Genomic DNA, 23,107 nt, shown 5'->3' with positions numbered 1-23,107 from the left:
GAAGCACTATTTCTGGGTTAGTGGAGTCTGTAACCTGAAGCATATGTAACCTGAAGCGTATGTAACCCGAGGTACCACTGTACTTTTCCCCAGAGAACCCAGGAATTGTGGTTTACCTCAGCATTCCCGGGATTCTTGGGTGCATGCTTTTAATGCATGGTGTGTATGGAGACAGCGTAATTTTTATTCCTGTACAAGGTTTCATTTTGACAGCCTCTCAGGGCCCTAAAGCAGGGTAGAAGTATTCCAAATAAATGAATAATCTAAAATCCTTGCAGCAATTCCAGTAGGTAAGTTATTATTCTCATGTCTGCATTGCAGATGAGGGAGCTGTAAAAAAAAAAGTTAATGGAAGCCCTGAGTGAGCTCAGAGCAAAGACACAATTCCAACCAGAGACTTCCCAACCTATAGTACAGAACTATGCATGTCTACTCAGAAGTACGCCCCATTGAGTTCAGCGGCACTTACTCCCAGGTAAAAAGGATAGCGCCTGTAGTCTCCTAAACCATTATGCTACATCCGCTAGAAAGAGTCAGCCAAGCTCTGTCTAAATAATGTGACACTACTGTTCCTGCTAAATGTAGATAATGGGATTGATCGAAATGCCTTCAGAAAGAATTCCATTATTTTACCAAGCCATTCAGACCAATATGAGAAAATTATTCTAAGTAGAACATCTGTACTATTCTGTGGTGGTGGGTAGGCAAAAGGCAATATTGCCTCTAAAAGCTAATATATTTGCATATTATGATATTGTTTTGTGCAAGGAGCTTCAAGTGCTGTATAGGGGTTATAATAATTTGGAAGGCTTTTAATGCTTGTTTTTGGTGTGTGCTTTTAAAAGGAATGTTCAACGTAATGGACATTTAGAATGTTTGGATCCAGAAAGAAGACAATGCGAACGCTAAAAACCTGAAATACATTTCTCCATCCCCCCAGTTTAGTATATTTGGGGAGTGAAATGTGGGGAATCAATTCTGCGTTTGTGGGGCATGTGTGTGTGTGTGTGTGTGTGTGTGTGTGTGTGTGACATAGTGGAACACATTTTATTGGAAGCAATTCCACGAGGAATATTTTATTCAACAGCATAACCTCCAACATTTCTCCAAATAGGGACATACCATTCCACTCTGGGCATCTTCCAACATATATAAAAACACAATAAAACAGTTTTTAAAAACCTTCCCTATACAGGACTGCTTTCAGATGGCTCTGACATCTTAGGGACATCCTAAGGAAAATGAAGGATGCGGGTGGCGCTGTGATCTAAACCATAGAGCCAAGGGCTTGCCGATCAGAAGTTTGGCGGTTCGAATCCCTGCAATGGGGTGAGCTCCCGTTGCTTGGTCCCTGCTCCTGCCAACCTAGCAGTTTGAAAGCACGTCAAAGTGCAAGTAGATAAATAGGAACCACTCTGGCGGATAGGAAACAGCGTTTCTGTGCGCTGCTCTGGTTCACCAGAAGCTGCTTAGTCATGCTGGCCACATGACCCAGAAGCTGTCTGTGGACAAACCCGAGCTCCCTTGGCCATTAAAGCGAGATGAGCGCCACAACCCCAGAGTCATTCGCGACTGGACTTAACTGTCAGGGGTCCTTTACCTTTACCTTTTAGCCCTACAAAATAAATTCCTAACACTGATTTATTCTTCATGAAGCACCATAGTCACTTTTAAAATATATATACTATTTTCTTAAAGTCCACGACTGGACTTAACGGTCAGGGGTCCCTTTACCTTTACCTTTAAGGAAAAATGGGACATTCTGGGATCAAATCAGAAACTGGGATGGCTTCTTTAAACCAGGAAATAGGAGCACTGGCAGGGTCTGTAATAGGAGTTTGTTGTCGTTGTGTCCTTGTCAGCCAAATTACCACTTTAAATCCAATCCAGTCAAATAAAATTGAAACCTAGGTGTTGATCCTGCGGCCCGTTTTCTATATTTCCTTTCCCACTGCCAGTTATTCCACAGGACACTGTTAAATGTAGATAAGAAGGCTCAATTGGTTTTGCTACAAGATGATAATCTCTCCCCCTCAACCACCACCACTTTTCTTTCTCACTATGGCCTGTTAGCTTAAATGGGTTTTAGCCAAAGGTTGATAATTATCATAGAGAGGAAAGTAACACCGCCAGGAGTTCATTTTCCATTTTGGCACTTGCCTTCCTTTGAATCCTCCCCACACCTTGGCCCCCCTCCCCGTTTCCCATTTTGTCACTTCTTACGCCACCCCTCCCTCTATCATAAAAGGGTCTCCGCAGACAGGGAGGCCACAGGTTTTCCCTGCTTGCAGCTTTGACAGGAAATCACTCCCGCTTTTCCCCTTGCCACAAATCGGGCCAGGCTTTGGTGAGCATGGAAGGGAGCGCGGAGTCAGAGAACTCTTCCTACTTCTCGTGGGACTGGAAGACTGGGCCTCTGGAGCTCAGCCAAAGCTCATCTCCCCAGAGCATCTCTCCATCCCCTTCCTTCGAATCCTATACATCCTCGCCTTGTCCCCTTGTGATGGAGATGCCCTGTGCCAGCAGCAGCAGCGACAGCAGCAACAGGAGCTATAACCTGATGGACTTTCCTCCTGTCTATCTCCCAGGCCCTGGCCAGGGCAAAGCCCTCGCCAAGGGCTCCAAAGTCAGGATGTCCGTTCAGCGCCGGAGAAAGGCCAGCGAAAGGGAGAAGCTGAGGATGAGGACCTTGGCCGAAGCGCTGCACACTCTTCGCAACTACCTGCCTCCCGTCTACAGCCAAAGGAGTCAGCCTCTCACGAAGATACAGACGCTGAAATACACCATCAAGTACATCAGTGAGCTCACAGACCTGCTGAACAGCGTCAAGCAAGTGTAGAAGGCCTGGGAGACTCTGGGAAGATTTCCTCACCGAGAAAGCGGGAGTCGTTTTTTTCTTTCTTTAAGGAGTAACTTTCCATTGGGCAACTGTGGACCTGTTCAGAAGCCGCTCTGCAAACAAGCTTATCTAAAGGGAGCTGCCCACAGTTGCATGTTTGTATCGGATCGAGGCAAAGGAGGACCAGATCTCAGTCAGGAACAATGGTGACAGTGTGGTTTTGAAAGGATCATGATTCCACTGAACAATTTTTTAAAATTAATTATAGCTGACCAAATTTCTTCTGCTTAGGTATGCTTTTGAGTTGGTGATCTGTGGACTTCTGCTTTCTTTCTTTTTTAAAACCCTGTATGTTTGCTATCATGTCTCTTTGCTGTTTGTAGGCACTTTATATTAGCAGCAGGATAAATATGTGTATGATTATTTGAAGAAATGCTTCTTCACTCATTTTCTACAGTAGCTTTGGTGCAGGAAAGGAAACAACAACTTTGAAATAAAAAGCTGCTTCCATATGGGTTTATTATATCCCTGAAAGAGATTAGAGTTGGAATTCTAATCCGAGATTGTTTTTAGTTTTTACTGTTTAGAAAATATTTTTCCCCTGCTGTCAAATATTCCCAGGATGGTTATATATCCAACATAGAGTGAGTACATTGCTATGGTTCATTTAAATCTGAAAGCATCTACGCCTCTGCAAATGTAGAACTGCTGTCTATTGGACAGAGCTCAAAGCAAATGTATGGCAACCAGGAACAAAGGAAAGATGGTTAGTCTATTGCATGGGTAGGCAAACTAAGGCCCGGGGGCCGGATCTGGCCCAATCGCCTTATAAATCCAGCCCGCAGATAGTCTGGGAATCAGCGTGTTTTTACATGACTAGAATGTGTGCTTTTATTTAAAATGCATCTCTGAGTTATTTGTGGGGCATATGAATTCGTTATCCCCCCCCAAAAAAAATATAGTCCGGCCCCCACAAGGTCTGAGGGACAGTGGATTGGCCCCCTGCTGAAAAGGTTTGCTGACCCCTGGTCTATTGGTATCTAAACAAAAATAACTGATGCAGGAGGCATGTGTTCTCAGGGCACATAAAGTAAGCTTAGTTCCAAGCAATGTACAAATTTCCTGGCAAGCAGTTCATGTGCTTTACAATTGAGATGTGTGAGTTGTTAAAACAGGACAGGACCCCTGTCTCAAAAGGGCTCCTGTGCAGACAGCATTGTGCAATCCATGTCTAGACCATCACGTGTGTGCATGTGTGTGTGTGAATGTACATGTGTCCCCAGTGTGTGTTTATGCAGTGATATACATGCACACGTAACAGCTGGCTCATGTGACTACCTGCACACTGGTTCCATGCTATTCCTGCATTTAGGCTGCAATCCTGCACACACTTTCCTGGATTCACAGGGTTGCCATATTTCAAAAGGTTGTTGAGCTTTTCTGGAGCAAAGTTCTTGCAAAATCCACCCCCCCAATGAATTTTTTAAAAGCTATTTTTAAGGAAATCATTACTTCCGATTTGGGTTGCCATATGCCCAGGTTTCCCCAGGCATTTTTACTGATTTTTGGAAATTCTACCCGGACGATATTTCCAATAGAAGAATCCCAGATATGTCCAGGAATTTTCCAGCGTATGGCAGCCCTAGCCTGGAAGCCGGTCCCATTGAATTCAGTGGGGTTGGCTTCTGAGTAGACTGGGCTGAGCTTAAAAGTCCTTTGTTGAGTAGCAACTGTATTACATTTGAAGGAGCCCCCACATACCTGGGTGACCAGGAAGCCTTTAGTATTATAGAATAAGGATTGTAACTGCTGAGTGAAAAATGTAACAGGTTTGATCCCCGTCTGGGACAGCTGCACATCCCTGCCTTGCAGGGGGTTGGACTAGATGATCCTCAGGACCCTTTCCAATTCTACAATTCTGCGATCCCTTGGTGATCTGCTTGCTCCATTAACAGCCTGTTGGACCAGTGATCTGTTCTTTGCAGAATCCACAGCTGGGAAATAATGCTTTTTGGGGGACCAACCAGGAGGTGGGGCAAGCGCTCGTGTTCTCCTGAATTCTTGGATCAAGCAAGATGTTACACAAAGCAGGGCAACAAAATCTGCCTGTGTTTTTTTTTAAAGTTGCTTCCTTCGTTCCTTGTTTTTTCTCCTCCTTCCCCCATCCTGTTTTGTGTAACACCTTGCCTGACGAAACAGTCTGGGGAACTCGGAACATTCCCGCACTTTTGTGGTGGAATCTACAGACATAAAAACCGTTCTGAAAATGTTTTTTTATTATTATTTAAAAAAGCGTTTTTGAAAATACACTGAATTTTCCATAAGACTCACCATCACCATCTAGTGTCACATTGTATATCACACTTAAAATGTTTTATTTGCAGCTGTATAGCTGAGTCCTGTGACATTTCCATGAAGCTATTGCCCAGCTGTGAGTTTTGACTTCCCAACTCCTTAGGGGTTAGTACAGCTACATTTGGTTTTATATAATCTTCTCTGGCTACAATCCAGATTGTTTAGATGCCTGCCACTGCTGTGCTTTCCATGGGCATCAAGGAGCTAAAGATCTCAGGACTGCATCCATAACAATCTTGTGATTTCTACCCAGAGTCCAGCCCACGAAGGCAGGAGCCCAATGCAGGGGTTCTCCAAAGTGCATGGCTTCCTTTTCCTTGCATGGGTTCCAATATAAGAAATGTGAAGTGTCCCATCTTCCTCAGTGCTCTGTGTTGTGATGGCTAGCATATGAGACACAGCTCTGTCACACAGTCATTCCACAGGCCCAGCCACAGAATCAGAAGAATCTTTATTTTCATCAGCCACTAGCCATAGCAATAAAATAAAACACAACGTACAGTGGTACCTTGGGTTACATACGCTTCAGGTTATATACGCTTCAGGTTACAGACTCCACTAACCCAGAAATAGTGCTTCAGGTTAAGAACTTTGCTTCATGATGAGAACAGAAATCGTGCTCCAGCGGCGCAGTGGCAGCAGGAGGCCCCATTAGCTAAAGTGGTGCTTCAGGTTAAGAACAGTTTCAGGTTAAGAACGGACCTCCGGAACGAATTAACTATACAAAATACATTTTGGAGGTTTACATCAATAATCAAATAATAGATCTTGTTCTAATTGCCCCTGCTAATTTTTTTGCAGTTTTGGCTGTCACCTGATTATCTTGATCTGCTAGTATAAAGGACACAGTAGCAAATGGTTGAGCGACCTGGTCTGGATAGTAGCAGAGGGGTAATAACCTCACTCCTCAAATCGTTATAAAGACTGATTCAATACTGCCATCTCCACATGGACATAAGCATTTTTCCAGCAGAATTTTTTGAAATCAACCCACAAATACAACCAAAGACAGTATATTTAAGGCCCAACCACACTGGGGTGAGTGGAAGGATTTATCGAGCAGGTCCATTTTGTCTTGTGGGAAAGTGCTTTTGGGGTAGCTCGCTTGGTAAAAGGTAAAGGGACCCCTGACCATTAGGTCCAGTTGTGGCCGACTCTGGGGTTGCGGCGCTCATCTCGCTTTATTGGCCGAGGGAGCCGGTGTACAGCTTCCGGGTCATGTGGCCAGCAGGACTAAGCCGCTTCTGGCGAACCACACGGAAACGCCGTTTACCTTCCTGCCGGAGCGGTACCTATTTATCTACTTGCACTTTGACATGCTTTTGAACTGCTAGGTTGGCAGGAGCAGAGACCGAGCAACGGGAGCTCACCCCGTAGTGGGGATTCAAACCTCCAACCTTCTGATTGGCAAGTCCTAGGCTCTGTGGTTTAACCCACAGCACCACCCGTGTCCTAGCTCACTTGGTAGCGCACTCTGAGAGTCATGGGTTCGAGCCCCACATTGGGCAAAAGATCCCTTCATTGCAGGGGGTTGAGCTAGATGACCCTCGCGGTCCCTTCCCACTCTCCAATTATATGATTCTCTGGTTCTATGAAGGCTGGAATTCAAGACATCCGTACATAGAATAAAGGCCCATTTATTTCAGGAGCCCTTACTCTTAGGTAAGTGGGGTTATGATTGCAGCCTAATTCTTCAATTGTAGAAAGATAATAAAAATTTAAGGGAAATTTACATACCTGTGAATAAATCTCCACCGAAGCATACTTTGAAATATTGGGATGTTCCTTTCTTATTTATTTATTTATTGGTTTTGTTAAATAATTTCAGTTGCAAGCAACCTTTACATATAGTAAGAACAGAAAAATACAGGATGGCATTCAACTGGATTTTAAACAGAGCAGAGCCACTGAAATTAATGAGCACGATTAAGTCAGGTCCATGAATTTCGATGCACCTACTCTGAGTAAAATTGAGTTGAATACCACCCACTGTCCTTTGAAATAAAGTGTGCTGTAACGTTTTAGTATCCATCCATCACTTCAAATTATAGCAGTGCTCAACACATCCCCCCAAAGTGTACTCAGAGCCTAGGAGGTCTCTCTAGCCTTTGACAACGTTGTTGTAAATTGCTCTTTTTATTTTCTCCCTAACCACCCACTATCACCCTGCAAGGAACCTAGAAACCTCTGCATGCATGTCTTAAGTTCCTGTTAACTTTAAGTTAATCAATGTCAAAGGCTGCATCAGGCTGCAATGTGCAAAACAAAACATTTGCATTGTCAATTTTGCTTGAAATTGATTTCCCACGACCCTGTTCTGCCCTCTGAGAGCAGAACATGGGGAGGGGAAAGAGAAGGATCTGTATAATGCTGCAATGCAGATACGAAGAGAAGGATTCAAGGAGTTCACCTTTCCTTTTGCCTGGGACATGGCACACAGGGACAGGGACACAGAATAGCTTCGAAATGCACACTGCACAGTGTGAAAGAAAGGTTGGGAATGAAACTAATGAAGACACAGTCTTGGATTGTCTGGTTTGCAAATAATAGCACGACTTTAAAAAATCAGATCACTTGTTCCTCCACCACCAATTTTTTTTTTTTTTTTACATGTCAGTATATGGGCACAGAAATGTAATTGTCCCTTATTGTCTCAGCTCTAGAAATATTTATTTAGCATCTTTTAAATGGCATGGAGGTACGTTTAAAGCATGTGGTTCTTCCTTAGGTTATCAGCAACTGCTGTACAGAGAAATAACCCCTCTTCCCAAACACTGTTAATAATGCACAGCCTTTTTGCACTTTAATGTTGGCTATATCTTAGAAATATCGCTTTTGACGCTGATACCTAACGTAAATTCAGAATGCATACTAAGAGCAAACTCTATGTTCTGAGTGCCTAGTCTTATGTAGCCAAAACAACACTATCCACAAGGGGGGCAGGGATGCAGGTGGCGCTGTGGTCTAAACCACTGAGCCTCTTGGGCTTGCCGATTAGAAGGTCAGCAGTTCAAATCCCTGTGACAGGGGAGCTCTGTCCCAGCTCCTGCCAACCTAGCAGTTCAAAAGCATACCAGTGCAAGTAGATAAATGGGTACCGCTGCAGTGGGAAGGTAAATGGCGTTTCCATGGGCTCCGGTTTCCATCACAGTGTCCCGTTGCACCAGAAGCGGTTTAGTCATGCTGGCCACATGACCCAGAAAGCTGTCTGCTCCCTTGGCCTGAAAGTGGAGATGAGCGCCGCACCCCATAGTTAAGTTTGACTGAACTTAACCTTCCAGGGGTCCTTTTTTACCTGTCCACAAGGGGGTAATGCTATCTGTCAGCAGGCTGGCGGAAAGGCAAAGTACAGGAATTCATTAGGGTCTCAGCCACACCATCTGTTCAAAACACATCTGAACCACATGGCTTTCCCCCAAAGAATCCTGGGAACGGCAGTTGGTTAAGGGTGCTGGGAATTGTAGCTCTGTGGGAGGTGAACTACAGTTCCCATGATTCTTTGGGGGAAGGTATATGCTTTGGATGCATGGCATGGACATGACCTAGTCCTAGGGGGAGAAAAGTGTGGGGGTGTTGTGGATAGTAGGGGAGGATATATGGATTAAATACAGTGGTACCTCGGGTTGGTTTTCTATTTGCAGTGAGTTCTTAACTTAGGGAGAAGGGACATAGGTTGTACCACTTCAGAATACAGTGGTACCTCGGGTTACAGATGCATCAGGTTACAGACGCTTCAGGTTACAGACTCTGCTAACCCAGAAATAGTACCTCGGGTTAAGAACTTTGCTTCAGGATGAGAACAGAAATTGTGCTCCGGCAGTGCGGCGGCGGCAGCAGGAGGCCCCATTAGCTAAAGTGGTGCTTCAGATTAAGAACAGTTTCAGGTTAAGAACGGACCTCCGGAACAAATTAAGTACTTAACCCGAGGTACCACTGTATTATCTTTCCTCACTCATGTAGCAGAGTACATACCCCAATATATTGCAGGAAGCTAGTTGGTAGACTCAACTGAATCTCTTTAGTTAAACAATCCAGTCTGTCTTGTCCAGATTGGATTATTCCTGGTAAATCCCCTTTGTTCCCTCTTAAACAGAATAAAGACACAAGAGTCTTTCCTTAAAAGTAACAAGAAGTTTACTCACATTCAGTTCACAGTATGATCCTGAAGGCAGGCTTTAGCTTGTAGTTGCAGATACAGAGAAAGGTGTGGAGTCATCCTTTTGTGAGGGATGAGCCCATGTGCTGCTGACTGAGAGCCAGCACACAGCAAATGCATCAGTATCAGAAGAGAGCAGCAAAAGAGAAGAAGAGCAAGGGAAGATGACTGCGTGACTGGCCCTTTTACAAGGGTCTCACAGGGTCACACCCATCTACCTGGTCACATGCAGGGGGAGGACGCTCCAGACCAGGTGTGACAGGAAGTCCTCCTGGCTGGAGTAACATCCCCCTGTGTGTTCGGGTTCCGAAAGGTTCGGCAATGGAGACGTTCGAGAACCGAGGTACCACTGTATTTATTTGCAAATTTCCTTTAACTGCTTGCCAACGTAAAGACTTTCCTCCAGGAGAAACCTTAACCAAACACACACACAAAAACAAACAAACAAAAAACCCAAACAAATCCAAAATTAACTATATTGGTTGCTCTTGTAATCGGTGGTTGTTGTTTTTTTGTGCCTCATTTGACATAATGTGAGGAGAATCAGGTGCTTTTACATTACTGGACGTGCTGGGTTGTATTTCCAAGGATGCCCACCAGAGAGAGCACAAAATCTCTTGAAATTAGTGCCTCTAGCGCTGCTATAGAGAAGAATCTCCCGTTGTTTGCTTTTATACGAATCCCCTTCCCTACCAAGCCAAGCATCCCAGACAGAGCTTGCTTTATGACGGCTGATTCTGCTTTAGCAATGCATCTCTCATTTTCTCTCTGGGTTGAACTTCATCCCCCCTGGTTCTTGGGACACCCCTCCAGACTATCACTGTCTCAGAAGTGATGCCAGCTGAATAATACATGAAAATAATTAATAATTCTCTTCAGACAGTTTACATTTAATTATTGAATAGTTCAACAGATCCATATCGACGATTGCACCCGAGGCATTTATTTATTGATGACTGCGCCGTCCGTTTGGAATGTAATGAATTGTTTTAATTTCCACATCCTTCTTTCAAGTCCCAGGGGTCGGTTGGGCGTGGGTGGCTGTGGTCCTGCACAGATCTCATCTCGTGGGCTTCGTCTGAATGGGAAACTTAAGGCGCATCCACATTGCAGTTAAGCTCCAGTTCATGCGCAGAGGGCACCTTCATGAACCGGAGTTGGGCAAGCTCAGGTGAAGGGAAACAAAACGGGCAACGCATGTCAGGGGAAGACATGCCCAGCCCCTCTCTGGTGTGGACAGTAAAATGCAAATGGGAGCTGGAGACAGGAGTGAGAAAAACAACCTTGCAGCATTTCAAGCCAGTAATATGTACATAGCCTATTTGGACGCTATGTGGTCTAAACCGCTGTGGTCTAAACCACTGAGCCTGTTGGGTTCGCCGATCAGAAGGTCGGCGGTTCGAATTCCCGCAACGGAGTGAGCTCCCGTTGCTCTGTCCCAGCTCCTGCCAACCTAGCAGTTCGAAAGCATGCTAGTGCATGGGTAGGCAAACTAAGGCCCGGGGGCCGGATCCGGCCCAATTGCCTTCTCTATCTGGCCCGCAGACGGTCCAGGAATCAGCGGATTTTTACATGAGTAGAATGTGTCCTTTTATTTAAAATGCACCTCTGGGTTATTTGTGGGGCATAGGAATTCATTCATATATTTTTTTCAAAATATAGTCCGGCCCACCACATGGTTTGAGGGATAGTGGACCGGCTCTCTGCTGAAAAAGTTTGCTGACCCCTGTGCTAGCACAAGTAGATAAATACGTACTGCTGCAGCGGAAAGATACAACAGCATTTCCATGCGCTCTGGCTTCTGTGTTCCGTTGCACTAGTAGCGGTTGAGTCATGCTGGCCACATGACCTGAAAAGCTGCCTGTGGACAAACAGTGGCTCCCTCGGTCTGAAAGCAAGATGAGCGCCGCAACCCCATAGTCGCCTTTGACTGGACTTAACTATCCAGGGGTCCTTTACCTTACCTTTATATAGCCTATGAGGGCTGGGAAATATCTATTTGCCTGAGACTTTAGGTGATAATGTGACTAGAGAGACCAAGGTTAAGACATTTTCATTTGTTCAATTAACCCTTATACCCCATCATTATCTATCTATCTATCTATCTATCTATCTATCTATCTATCTATCATCTCCTATAATGCAGGGTTTCCCAAACTTCTGAGTTCATGGACCCCTGCATCATAGAATCACAGAATTGTAGAATTGGAAGGGACACCAAGGGTCATCTAGTCCAACCCCTGCAATGCAAGAATCTTTCCCCTAATGTGGGGCTCAAATCCACAACCCTGAGATTCAGAGTCTACCAACTGAGCTACCCCAGCAATCCAGCTTGCTTATTTATTTATTCCGTCATTTATTGCATTTATACTCCACCGTTTCCCCCCGAATGTGCAAATTAAATCAATGAATAAACAATAGTACATGGTTATTCCCTCCTTTTTAACCCTTACACCAACCCTGTGAAGTAGGTTAGGATGAGAGGCAGCAACTGGCCCAAGGTCACCCAGTGAGCTTCATGGAGGTGTAGGGATTCGAACTTTGGTCTCCCAGGTCCTAGTCTGACACTCTAACCACTGTGTCACGCTGGATCTCCTCCTCCTCTGCGAGGCCGTCTGTTCCTTTGAGGTTGCCAGCGGGCATTCTGGGAAGGCTGAAGACCCTCTGGAGTTGGCATGCCTGCCACCTGTCAAATGTGGCTCATGGGGCTGCCAGAGATAAGTATCTTGGCCTAGCAGGCTCAAACGGTTCCCCACCCCGTTCTAGGGGGCTGGGAGGGAGTGTGAAAGCAAAGAAGGAGCCTCTCAGACAATGGTGTGTGGGGAGCAAGCACGGCAGTTGTCTCCGTTTTCAACGACAACCACCTGTATACGAAACCATTGCGTCAAGGACTTTATAGGCCGTCCTTCTGGCCTGCTTGCTCTTGGCCAGGATCATGAGCCATCTTCTACAATGGGGCTTTAAGCAACTTCACGGCGACAAAAGCAATGACGCCAGGCGGAATTTTACAACGGTGCGCTTAAATCACGAGGAACAGACGAGCGAGGGAGAAAACAACCACCCCAATCACTGACGAGACTCAGCCTTCGTTTTCCGCGGATTGGTTTACAATGCACCATAATGAGACGCCGCCAAATGTGGCGTGAAGACTTCCTAATACTTCCCAGCCAACGAAGCCGGTGATGACTAGACAAAAGAAATTAGACGGCTGCAAAATCACTCAAAGATTGCCGCTCAGGCCGAGCAGAAGGGATGCTTATTGGCAATAGATATGCATGTTGTCTTAATGGGCTCCGTGTGTTTTTCGACTTAATTGCCACTCAGTCACTTTATTCATCAAAGTGCTGCTTACGTTCAGCTAATTTGTCTCCGCTGATGTGCTCCGGCTGTTGCATAATGATGTATGTAGTGAGAATATATATATATATATATATATATATATATATATATATATATATCCCCAAATAAATGGGAGAAGTGCAGAGGAAAAGTTTTTGTTGAAGTCCTAGAACTGTAAGACTTGGAAGAGACCTCAAAGTCCCCGGATTCTTTGAAAAACATCTGGTAATTTTACATTAGTAGCACCAAAGTGACCTGCCCGGGCACAAGCCTGGTGTGATGGCCTGGGAATCTGATTCAGAGGCTGAACCGGAGGAATCCCAGCCTGCACAGGCGTCCCCGCCTCTAGGGCTGGCTGAGCCGGGGCAGAGGCTTGAATCTGAAGGGCCCTCACCTGTGCTGGATCTTCAGGAGCAGACACCAGCTGAATCTGCTCTGGCTCCGGAGGTGATCGAGGACCCATTGCCTGCAGGACCCATTGCCTCTCCCAGCCCTGTCAGGGGAAGGTGAGGCTGCCTCTGAGTCCAGTAACCCTCCAGCCTCTCCTGAGCTGCAGAGCCTCAAGGCAGAGAGGCGGAGGGAACTAAGCTCTCTCAGGCGGAGTGCTCGCCTTAAGGCCAGGGGAGGTGAGTCACCTGTGGGCCAGGACCGCCCCTGACCTCAGAGGAGATAAAGGCCAGTCAGCCCAGTCCCAGGTTGCGGGAGCAACATTGTTGGTAGCCTGTTTCTGCCTGCACCCTGTCCTGCTCTTCTGCCAGAGTTCCTGACCACGCCCAACTCCCTGCCTCGGACCACACCACGTGGTAACCGCCCGGGACCAGCACACCTGGCCATAGTATATGGAAGCCCTAGCAACAAGACCACCCTCTCAGTTTCACTGATGTGGTCCAAAGGAAAGCAGAGCAGCACATTTGGCACCAGCTTTGTGGCAGGAGTTGTCAGAAGGAGGCGTACAACCATCTTAGGGACTCCAGATTCGGTAGGGCTTACTCCTTAGCTTTTCCTTCTCCTGAAGATGTCCCACAAGGCAGCAGGTATGGGTTTCTCCTTGGAGTTTCCTCCTGAAGCCTTTCTCACAGATGTGTACAGGGCGAAAGCAGTGGAAGTTTAGGGTCAGAGGTTTCCTTCTCCTAAGTGGACTACCTTCCAAGGTGGACCAGCCCCATCTGCTCCTCACTTCCCTCTACAGCACATGCAGATTTCATTTTACAGATTTGTAAAAAGCTGAACATGGATTAAAAGCCATATAAGGAAACATAGTAGTGTCAGTTGAGAGTAGTGTCAGTTCACTGCTGGTGGTTGCTAGGTTGCGGAGGTCCTTGTGACACGCCCTTCATTGTGACACCTCCCTCTGCTGGCTCCTTGGTCACTAGGGCTCTAGAGCATGGGTCAGCAAACTTTTTCAGCAGGGGGGGCAGTCCACTGTCCATCAGACCTTGTGGGGGGCCAGACTATATTTTGAAAAGAAAAATGAATGAATTCCTATGCCCCACAAATAACACAGAGGTGGATTTTAAATAAAAACACATATTCTACTCATGTAAAAACACCAGGCAGGCCCCACAAATAACCCAGAGATGCATTTTAAATAAAAGGACACATTCTACTCATGTAAAAACACGCTGATTCCTGGATCGTCCACGGGCCGGATTGAGAAGGCGATTGGGCCACATCCGGCCCACGGGCCTTAGTTTGCCTATCCCTGCTCTAGAGGCATAGCGATCTCCTTTGGTTTGATCATTCAGCAAGTGAGAGAGAAAGTTGATGGAGATGTAAGTAGACTTTCTCATCAGCATCTGCATTCTGTGCTGATAATGCTCCCTGACAGTCTTAGGGAACATTTAAAATAGGGAGGTCCTAAGGAAAAGCAGGACATTCCAGGATCACATCAGAAACTGGGACAGCTTTTGTAAATCTGGGACTGTCCCTGGGAAATAGGGGCACTTGCGGGGTCTGTTACCTGGCCTTTGACACCAGAGAGTTGTATTTTCAAGACTTGCCCTGTTGACATCCAATGCCCTTTTAAAATGTATTTGGGGGGGTATTGGGTTGTTTTTAATTTTATTATGTATTTTGTATTTTTATATTGTGATCTTATCCTGTGAACTGCCCTGAAACCTGTGGGTATAGGGCGGTATACAAATTTAATTAATAACAACAACAATCATAATTTTATATGGTTAGGACTTGCCAATCAGAAGGTTGGCAGTTCGAATCCCCGTGACGGGGTGAGCTCCCGTTGCTCGGTCCCTGCTCCTGCCAACCTAGCAGTTCGAAAGCACATCAAAGTGCAAGTAAATAAATAGGTACCGCTCCAGCGGGAAGGTAAACGGTGTTTCCATGCGCTGCTTTGGCTCGCCAGAATTGGCTTAGTCATGCTGGCCACATGACCCAGAAGCTGTACGCCGGCTCCCTCAGCCAATAAAGCGAGATGAGCACCGCAACCCCGGAGTCGGTCACGACTGGACCTAATAGTCAGGGGTCCCTTTACCCTTTACCTTTAACCTGCCCTGGGACCTGCTGATGAAGGAGGTTAATAAAACGAATAAACACGCAAGGGCTGTTTTCTGGTTTTCCACTGTTCGGCAATATAGGACCAAAGAGGCAGAGAGGTAGATTAGACAGCTAATGCTAAGTAGGTGCAGGAACAACGGAAGCCTGACTATAAAGGAATAAATTTCATTTTACATATTGTACAAATGAAGCTTGAATATAAAGGAATAAATTTCATTTTACATACTTGTAAAAAGCTGGACATGGATTAAAAGCCATATAAGGAAACTTAGTAGTGTCAGTTGAGAGGAGTGTCAGTTGAGTGCTGGTGGTTGCTAGGTTGCGGAGGTCCTTGTGACGCGCCCTTCATTGTGACACCTCCCTCTGCTGGCTCCTTGGTCACTAGGGCTCTAGAGGCATAGCCATCTCCTTTGGTTTGATCATTCAGGGAATGAGAAAGAAGTGGATGGAGATGTAAGTAGACTTTCTCATCAGCATCTGCATTCTGTGCTGGTAAAGCTCCATGGCAGTCTTAGGGAACATTTAAAAGATTAAGATCGGGAATAATTTAAATGGTTCAGCCAGCCCTTCTGGGCATCTTTATGACTCCACCCACTGTTTTGTAACAGTGAAGGGAAGTGAGTGTGGATTCTGCTTACACTTTAGGAAAAGTAAAAGTAATAAGGTGTCACACCTAGGAAAAGTGTGTTCTTTTTAGGCTAGTGACACAAGAGTCACTTGATAACTCACCATGGGAGCATTAAGCATGCGCTCTGGAGAGGGTAATATCTTGCATTGTCTTCCTCCCTTTCAATCAAAATTGATTGGATTGACATCCTATGCCCTTCTAAAATGTGTTGGGTGGGGGTTATCGGGTTGTTGTTTTATTCTGATTATATATTTTGTGGCTTTATATTCTGATTCTATTCTGTGTACAGCCCTGAGACCTCCGTGTATAGGGTGGTATACAAATTCTAATAATAATAATAGTAATAATAATTGTGAATCATTAAAATTGCTCAACTCCCCATGTCTAATACAGATACCTGATCTTTACAGTGCGAGTTATAACTAAGTACAATATACAGCTGCAGAGTTTAAGTAAGTGGAAGGCCAACATATTTTTTTTTTAAGCAAAGGAGGCTTGCTCCTAAACAGCACTGTGCATGCCTCATGAGATCAGTCTAAGTGTTCTGTTTCCAGTGTTGTTTTATATGAATATCGCAACAGTTCCTAACCAGTCCGGGAACTGCTGACGCGGCACTTAAAGCTTGCTGTGCATCCCGAACATATTCCGAGCACGACCGCACGATTCCCAAAGCTACTCTTACAACAGTTGCGAGATGTCAGTGAATCCTGTATTGTTACAAAGAAGTGTGTTCTCAATTCCGCCGAGGTCTCTTTAGAGAACAGAACTTATTACAGCACCAATACCTTCCAGGGGAAAAAGCAGTACAAATACGAGGAAGATTGATTTTTTCCCCTTCTTCCCTTGAATGCCTTCTGCACTTCAAAACTCTTCTGGGCTAAGAACGAGCCGCGTCAATTATTATTATTATTATTTTCTGATTAAGCAATGTTGCTTCAGTGCTCAGCGAACTGCTTACTCATGAAAGGGGCTTACTGGTTGCAAGGAGAGGTGGTTTGCCTTATTGTGGCATATTCTGGCCCTCCTGGTCACATCCGTGCCATACATTTAAACCAGAGATTTTCAAACTTTCTCAGCAGTCCACTGTCCCTCAGACCTTGTGGGGGGCTGGACTATATTTTTTGGGGGGCGGGAATGAGCGAGGGACGATGAGCAGCACACAAAAGGGCTCTGGAGAGGGGCTGGCACCAACAAAGCCCAGCTCCCTTCCTCCTCTAGGCAGGGTGGGGAGAAGCCAGGAGGAGGGAGGGAGGAGGCGCCACCACCACGTGAGGGAGAGGGATGGAGAGGGAAAGAATGCGCGTGCTGGCGATCCATGAGGCGATTCCCGCACCACCCGCGGGCCAGATTTAGAAGGCAATTGGGGCTGATCCGGCCCACGGGCCTTAGTTTGCTGACCCATGATTTAAACTTTCCCCCAAGGAATTCTGGGAACTGTGGTTTCTTTGGGACTGTCCCAGTGCTATTCCCACTGCCCCCGGGAGGCTCACTCTCAATTCCTTCTTGCTCTCTCCTACTGGATATTTTACACTGAAATAAAGGACAACAGTGTACGGGGTAACTGTGCCCCTGAAGGACCAGGTACGCAGCCCGGGAGTCATTTTGGACTCACAGCCGTCCATGGAAGCACAGGTCAATTCTGTGTCCAGGGCGGATGTCTACCAGCTCCATCTGGTACGCAGGCTGAGACCCTACCTGCCTGCAGATTGTCTCACCAGAGTGGTGCATGCTCTAGTTATCTCCTGCTTCGACTACTGCAATGTGCTCCACGTGGGGCTACCTTTGAAGGTGACCTGGAAACCACAATTAATCCAGAATGTAGCAGCTAGACTGGTGACTGGGAGCGGCCGCTGAGACCATATAACACCAGTCCTGAAAGACCTACATTGGCTCCCAGTACGTTTCCAAGTACAATTCAAAGTGTTGGTGTTGGTGCTGACCTTTAAAGCCCTAAATGGCCTCGGCCCAGTATACCTGAAGGAGCATCTCCACCCCCATTTTTCAGCCCAGAGGTCCAGCTCCAAGGGCCTTCTGGCAGTTCACTCACTGAGAGAAGTGAAGCTACAGGGAACCAGGCAGAGGGCCTTCTCAGTAGTGGCACCTACCCTGTGGAACACCCTCCCATCAGATGTCAAGGAAATATACAACTACCTGACTTTTAGAGAACACCTGAAGGCAGCCCTGTTTAGGGAAGTTTTTAAATGTTTGATGTTTTATCATGTTTTTAATATTCTGTTGGGAGCCGCCCAGAGTGGCTGGGGAGGCCCGGTCAGATGGGTGGGGTATAAGTAATATATTATTATTGTTATTATTGTTATTGTTGTTGTTGTTGTTGTTGTTGTTGTTATTATTATTATTATTATTATTATACAGGACAGGTGGCAACCCTAGAAAGCCCCAACTGCAAGATGACAACTCCTCAGATGTTTTCTGCCTGTGCACTGAATGGCTGCAAGGAATTGCGTCTTTGCCCGACAGCAGGAGTGCTTCACATTGGGACCAAGTCCCAGGACTTTTCGTTTTAATTATTGCAGAACATTAAAGCGTTCTGTGGTTTGGCCCCGCTTTCTTTCTCCATCACTGTGCTATTGTTTATGATGCCGTTTTACGGAGGTCGGCTTGATTGTTAGGTTTGCTCTTAATGCTGTTGCGCTTCATATGTTTCCTTGCAAGCGGACTTGATTTTTATCATAGGAAAGCGGGATCCATCTGTCTAAAACAAACTTGTGTGTCATAAACACACAAGATAGCAAAGATGATCTAAAGGAGCCACGTCCAGCCTGTGTTGATTATTGCTAAAGGGGCTGTTGCTCTGGTTTTGCCCAGGGAATTAGGGGTTAACAAAAGAGCCTTAAAGCTCCTTTAATGACTGTGTGGATATTTCCTCCTATATTGTAAATAATTTTTATTAAAAAATTTTCAAATAGCCATTTCCACAATTAAAATCTTTCAGTACAGTGGTACCTCGGGTTACATACGCTTCAGGTTACATATGCTTCAGGTTACACACTCCGCTAACCCAGAAATATTACCTCAGGTTAAGAACTTTGCTTCAGGATGAGAAGAGAAATCGTGCTCTGGCGGTACGGCGGCAGCAGGAGGCCCCATTAGCTAAAGTGGTGCTTCAGGTTAAGAACAGTTTCAGGTTAAGTACGGACCTCCAGAACGAATTAAGTACTTAACCCGAGGTACCACTGTATACCAATGCATTCAACGACTTTCCTCCTTCCCCTTCCAAGGCTCCTTTATTTTAACCACAATTATTGTATATCCATTTAATTCAATTCCCCCCTGCAATTTTAATATCACTTTTAAATATGTTGTGCTGTTGAATTTACCTTAATACTGTCAGCGTTTTCGTCTGTGTACGATTATTTTCTATATATTCACCAACAAATTCTACTCCTCTTTAAATACTTGTAATTCTTGCTCTCTAAATCTGCTTGTTAACCCTGCTAGTTGTGCATATTCTATTGTCTTAAGCTGCCCATCCTCCTTATTAGGGACCTCACTCACTTTCCATTTTGGGGCTAACAGTATCCAGCTGCTGTTGTCGCATACATAAATAGATTTCTTTCTGACTCCTGGGTACCTCTGTCTGAACCATTCCTAAAAGGAATGCCTCTGGGGTTTTTTTTTGGGGGGGAGGGGGATATTTGATTTAAACATTTTTTTCATCTCATTGTAAATCATTTCTCAATACCCTTTAACTTTTTTGCATGCCCACCACATGTGGAAAAAAGTTCCTTCAGTTTCCTTACACATGTCTGATTCGGATTTATACATCTTAGCTAATCTGCTTTATTTTCTTACAGCTGTATAGGGAAGTTTTTAATGTTTGATGTTTTACTGTGCTTAATGTGATTAATTTGTTGGGAGCTGCCCAGAGTGCAACCTAGTCACATGGGTGGCATATAAACAATAAATTGTTGTTGATGTTGTTGTTGTTAAGAAAAAAGATGGCATAAGGGGGAGGACCTGATCAGGAATATGACAAAGGAAGATGAAATATACTCAGAGTCGCAAAGTGATTTCATGCTCTTTATTCAGCTCATAGTGGTGAGGAGGAATGAATGAATGTCCCCTCAAAGTATCTGCTTTATATACATTATTTACAGAATGGGCTGCACATGATTGGCTAATTCCGGAATTCTACTGTAAGCCAATCAGGTTGTGGATTCACTTCTATCTGGAGCATGATTGGGTAGTTCCTGCCAACCATACTGCTGCATTATTCTAGGACCAATCATACTGCTGCATTCTGAATCCTATTGTTCTAGGACCAATCAGACTGCTGCCTTTTGGATCCTATTGTTCTAGGACCAATCAGACTGCTGCAGTTTGGATCATATTCAACTCAGTACATAACAGAAGATTTGGGGAAGCGTGACTGACCAGTTTGGTTGCACAAGGTGCAGAGCCTCAAGAGTACCACAACTCTGAGGTGGAAGGTGAGGGGCGAGGGGCCGCCAAATTTTGGCACCGCACAGAACACAGCTGAAATTTGAGACCCCATGGTGTCATGGTGGTGGGCTTTAAAGCGGGTGGCACTTTGGTTTAAACCACTGAGCCTCTTGGGCTCGCTGATCGGAAGGTCAGCAGTTCAAATCCCCATGACCAGGTGTGCTCCCGTTGCTCTGTCCCAGCTTCTGCCAACCTAGCAGTTCTAAAGCATGCCGGTGCGAGTAGATAAATAGGTACCGCTGCGGCGGGAAGGTAAACAACATTTCTGTGTGCTTTGGCTTCTGTCACAATGTTCCGTTGCACGAAAAACGGTTTTGTCATGCTGGCCACATAACCTGGAAATCTGTCTGTGGACAAACGCCGGCTCCCTCGGCCTGAAGCGAGATGAGCTCCTTTGACTGGTCTTAAACGTCAAGGGGTCCTTTACTTTTTTCTCTTTTTTTGCCCTCACACGTCCCTTTTGCAATGGGAGGAAAGCATCCATTGGTACTGTTTAATATGGTTTTAAAAATAGATGTGCAAGGGATAAAGGTGGGAATAACAGTCATGCCCAGCTTGGCTCTTCATCTAGAAAAACTGGGATGCGGCGCTGTAGCTGATTCCCAAAGCTGGGAACTTTGAGGCTGGCTGTGCCGTATAGGCATATATATTTGCCTTCACCGTCTGCCTCCTTATGCATTTGTTGACAGAGCAAATACTACAGAGATGTTGCGTAAGTTGCTGCATTGTTGTTGCGACCTGCTCCGGGACCTTATAGTGAAGGACGGATAATAAATCAAATTGACAACAACAATGCTGTCCCATCCAGAAGACAGCTTACATGTGTCTCCTCAAAAGCAAGCCCCACAGAGTTCAGTGGGACTCAGACAAGTTTATCTGTAGGACATCTGCCTGAGCTGGGTAATGCATCTTCTCCAGGGATGTGGAGAGTCTGGAAGAGTTCGGCATTTTATGTGCACTCCCTCATCCAGATACAAAAGAAGGGGGAAGGAAATGTTTCCATTATTCATGAGAGCAGAGTGGGAATGTGACTAAACGCTCTCAATACACAAGGACTCTCATCTCTCTCTCTGATCAGCACCACTTGCCTGCACGGAATTATTGATTCCAGGTTTCCATCCTCCTGAAGCACTGCTAGGTAAATTTCCAGAGCTATTTCCCCTGTGATGATGCCTCTAGTCTATAATCTTGATTTGGAAGCCGAGGAACTGCTCAGTGACAAGTGGCACATTGCTGCCTTACCCCCAGTTTCCTTCATTGTCACTGAACGGTTCCCCCAGCTTGCCAAAGCACGATTGTGGGCTATAGGTATTGTCACAGGGGAAAATAGCATCCCCAAAGGATGAAGGAAGTATGGCCTAAGGTAAAGGTAAAGTAAAGGTAAAGGGACCCCTGACCATTAGGTCCAGTTGTGGCCAACTCTGGGGTTGCAGCGCTCATCTCGCTTTATTGGCCGAGGGAGCCGGCGTACAACTTCCGGGTCATGTGGCCAGCATGACTAAGCCGCTTCTGGAGAACCAGAGCAGCGCACGGAAACGCCGTTTACCTTCCCGCCGCAGCAGTACCTATTTATCTACTTGCACTGGTATGCTTTTGAACTGCTAGGTTGGCAGGAGCAGGGACCGAGCAACAGGAGCTCACCCCATCGCGGGGATTCGAACCGCCGACCTTCTGATCAGCAAGTCCTAGGCTCTGTGGTTTAACCCACAGCGCCACCCGCGTCCCTTAACGTGGCCTAAGGTAGGGATGGGTGAAATCTGTGGTCCTCCACCAGGCGATGTGATGGGGACTCCAGCTCCCATCAATACCACACACCCAGCTCAGCACAGCTGTTAGTCAGGGATGACAATGGGCACAGGGCAGGGGGGCCAACTTGAGTAGATTATGGGGGGGGGGCGAGCCCCGCTCCACATAATCAATCACAAGATGCACCACACATGCACAATGTGGATGGCAATGCTCATCAACTGGGGGGGGGGGCTTGGCCCCCTCAAATAATTTATGGGGGGGAACCTCAGACCCTAGGAATTGGTTCCTATGCTGCAGGGGCCAACTTTGGTAATATGGTGCCTTGAACCAGGACCAAATCTCCCCCCTCCCATTTTGAGTAGGTACCCATATAAATATAAGTTGCTGTTATTACTTAGGGCCCCCTTGGCTCATCAATCTCTGTGGGGAAACCCTGAATCCGGCGCAATAACTGCAGCCTATCCTCCCCCCTCCTCAGGAATCGTGGGAACTGTAGTTTTTTAAAGGGTGCTGGGAATTGTAGCATTGCGAGGGAGGAAACTAAAGTTCCTTTTAAAAAGAGAGCGAGAGCGAGAGAGAGGGGGGGAAGTCCCGTGCTCTAAACGTAGGGGTTGCAGCTTAACTTCGGAGCGTTTGACTTCTGTGGGACTTGACTCCTGCGTCGTCACGATGCGCAGCGCGGCGCGTTACATTTTTGCCACCTCTCCTCTTTCTCTCCCTCTCTCTCCGGGCAAGCATCTCGCGTGGCCTTCCTCATCGGTCCGGGGGCCGGCAGCGAGCATCCCGTGTGCGCCTCCTTCCCCGCAATGTGGGGCTTGCAGGAGACGGTGGGGGGGGGGGAAGCCGGGAGGCCGAAGGACCGCCCTTCTTCTGTGTCTCCTCCTCCTGCCGCTGCTGCGGGGCTGCCGGCGAGCGCCTGCCAAAGCCGCGCTGCGTCCTGGGGACTCGCCACGCGCGCCGGGCGCCGCCAGCTGCTCCACGGAGCAGCTCCCTTTCCCCGCGCGCCACGCTTCCAGTGCCAGGTATTTCCCCTCGCCATCGCGGTGCAGAGGGTCAGGGAGGG

General features: G+C 46.3%; 2 protein-coding genes and 1 long non-coding RNA gene across 4 annotated transcripts in view; all 3 read left to right on the top strand.

Moving 5' to 3' along the window:
- The window catches only part of LOC128410141 (uncharacterized), a 37,849-nt gene extending 19,438 nt beyond the window's left edge, over positions 1-18,411 (top strand). The window contains exon 3 of the long non-coding RNA XR_008329395.1: positions 18,205-18,411. This is a non-coding gene — a long non-coding RNA (uncharacterized LOC128410141). The remainder of the gene's footprint in view (positions 1-18,204) is intronic.
- Positions 1,719-3,364, top strand: MSGN1 (mesogenin 1). Its single transcript, XM_053380932.1, has one exon. The coding sequence runs from the start codon at positions 2,354-2,356 to the stop codon at positions 2,837-2,839; it is 486 nt and encodes a 161-aa protein (XP_053236907.1). The 5' UTR covers positions 1,719-2,353; the 3' UTR covers positions 2,840-3,364.
- Positions 18,412-22,922: 4,511 nt separating the features above from the next.
- Positions 22,923-23,107, top strand: part of KCNS3 (potassium voltage-gated channel modifier subfamily S member 3) — a 62,617-nt gene continuing 62,432 nt past the window's right edge. For both annotated transcript variants that reach the window (XR_008329394.1, XM_053380928.1), the window contains exon 1: positions 22,923-23,066. The gene's annotated coding sequence lies outside the window, so the exon portion shown is untranslated. The remainder of the gene's footprint in view (positions 23,067-23,107) is intronic.

The sequence above is a fragment of the Podarcis raffonei genome, chromosome 3 (assembly GCF_027172205.1).
Source record: "Podarcis raffonei isolate rPodRaf1 chromosome 3, rPodRaf1.pri, whole genome shotgun sequence".
NCBI classification, from domain to species: Eukaryota; Metazoa; Chordata; class Lepidosauria; order Squamata; family Lacertidae; genus Podarcis; species Podarcis raffonei.
This window is presented reverse-complemented; position numbering and strand designations above follow the sequence as displayed.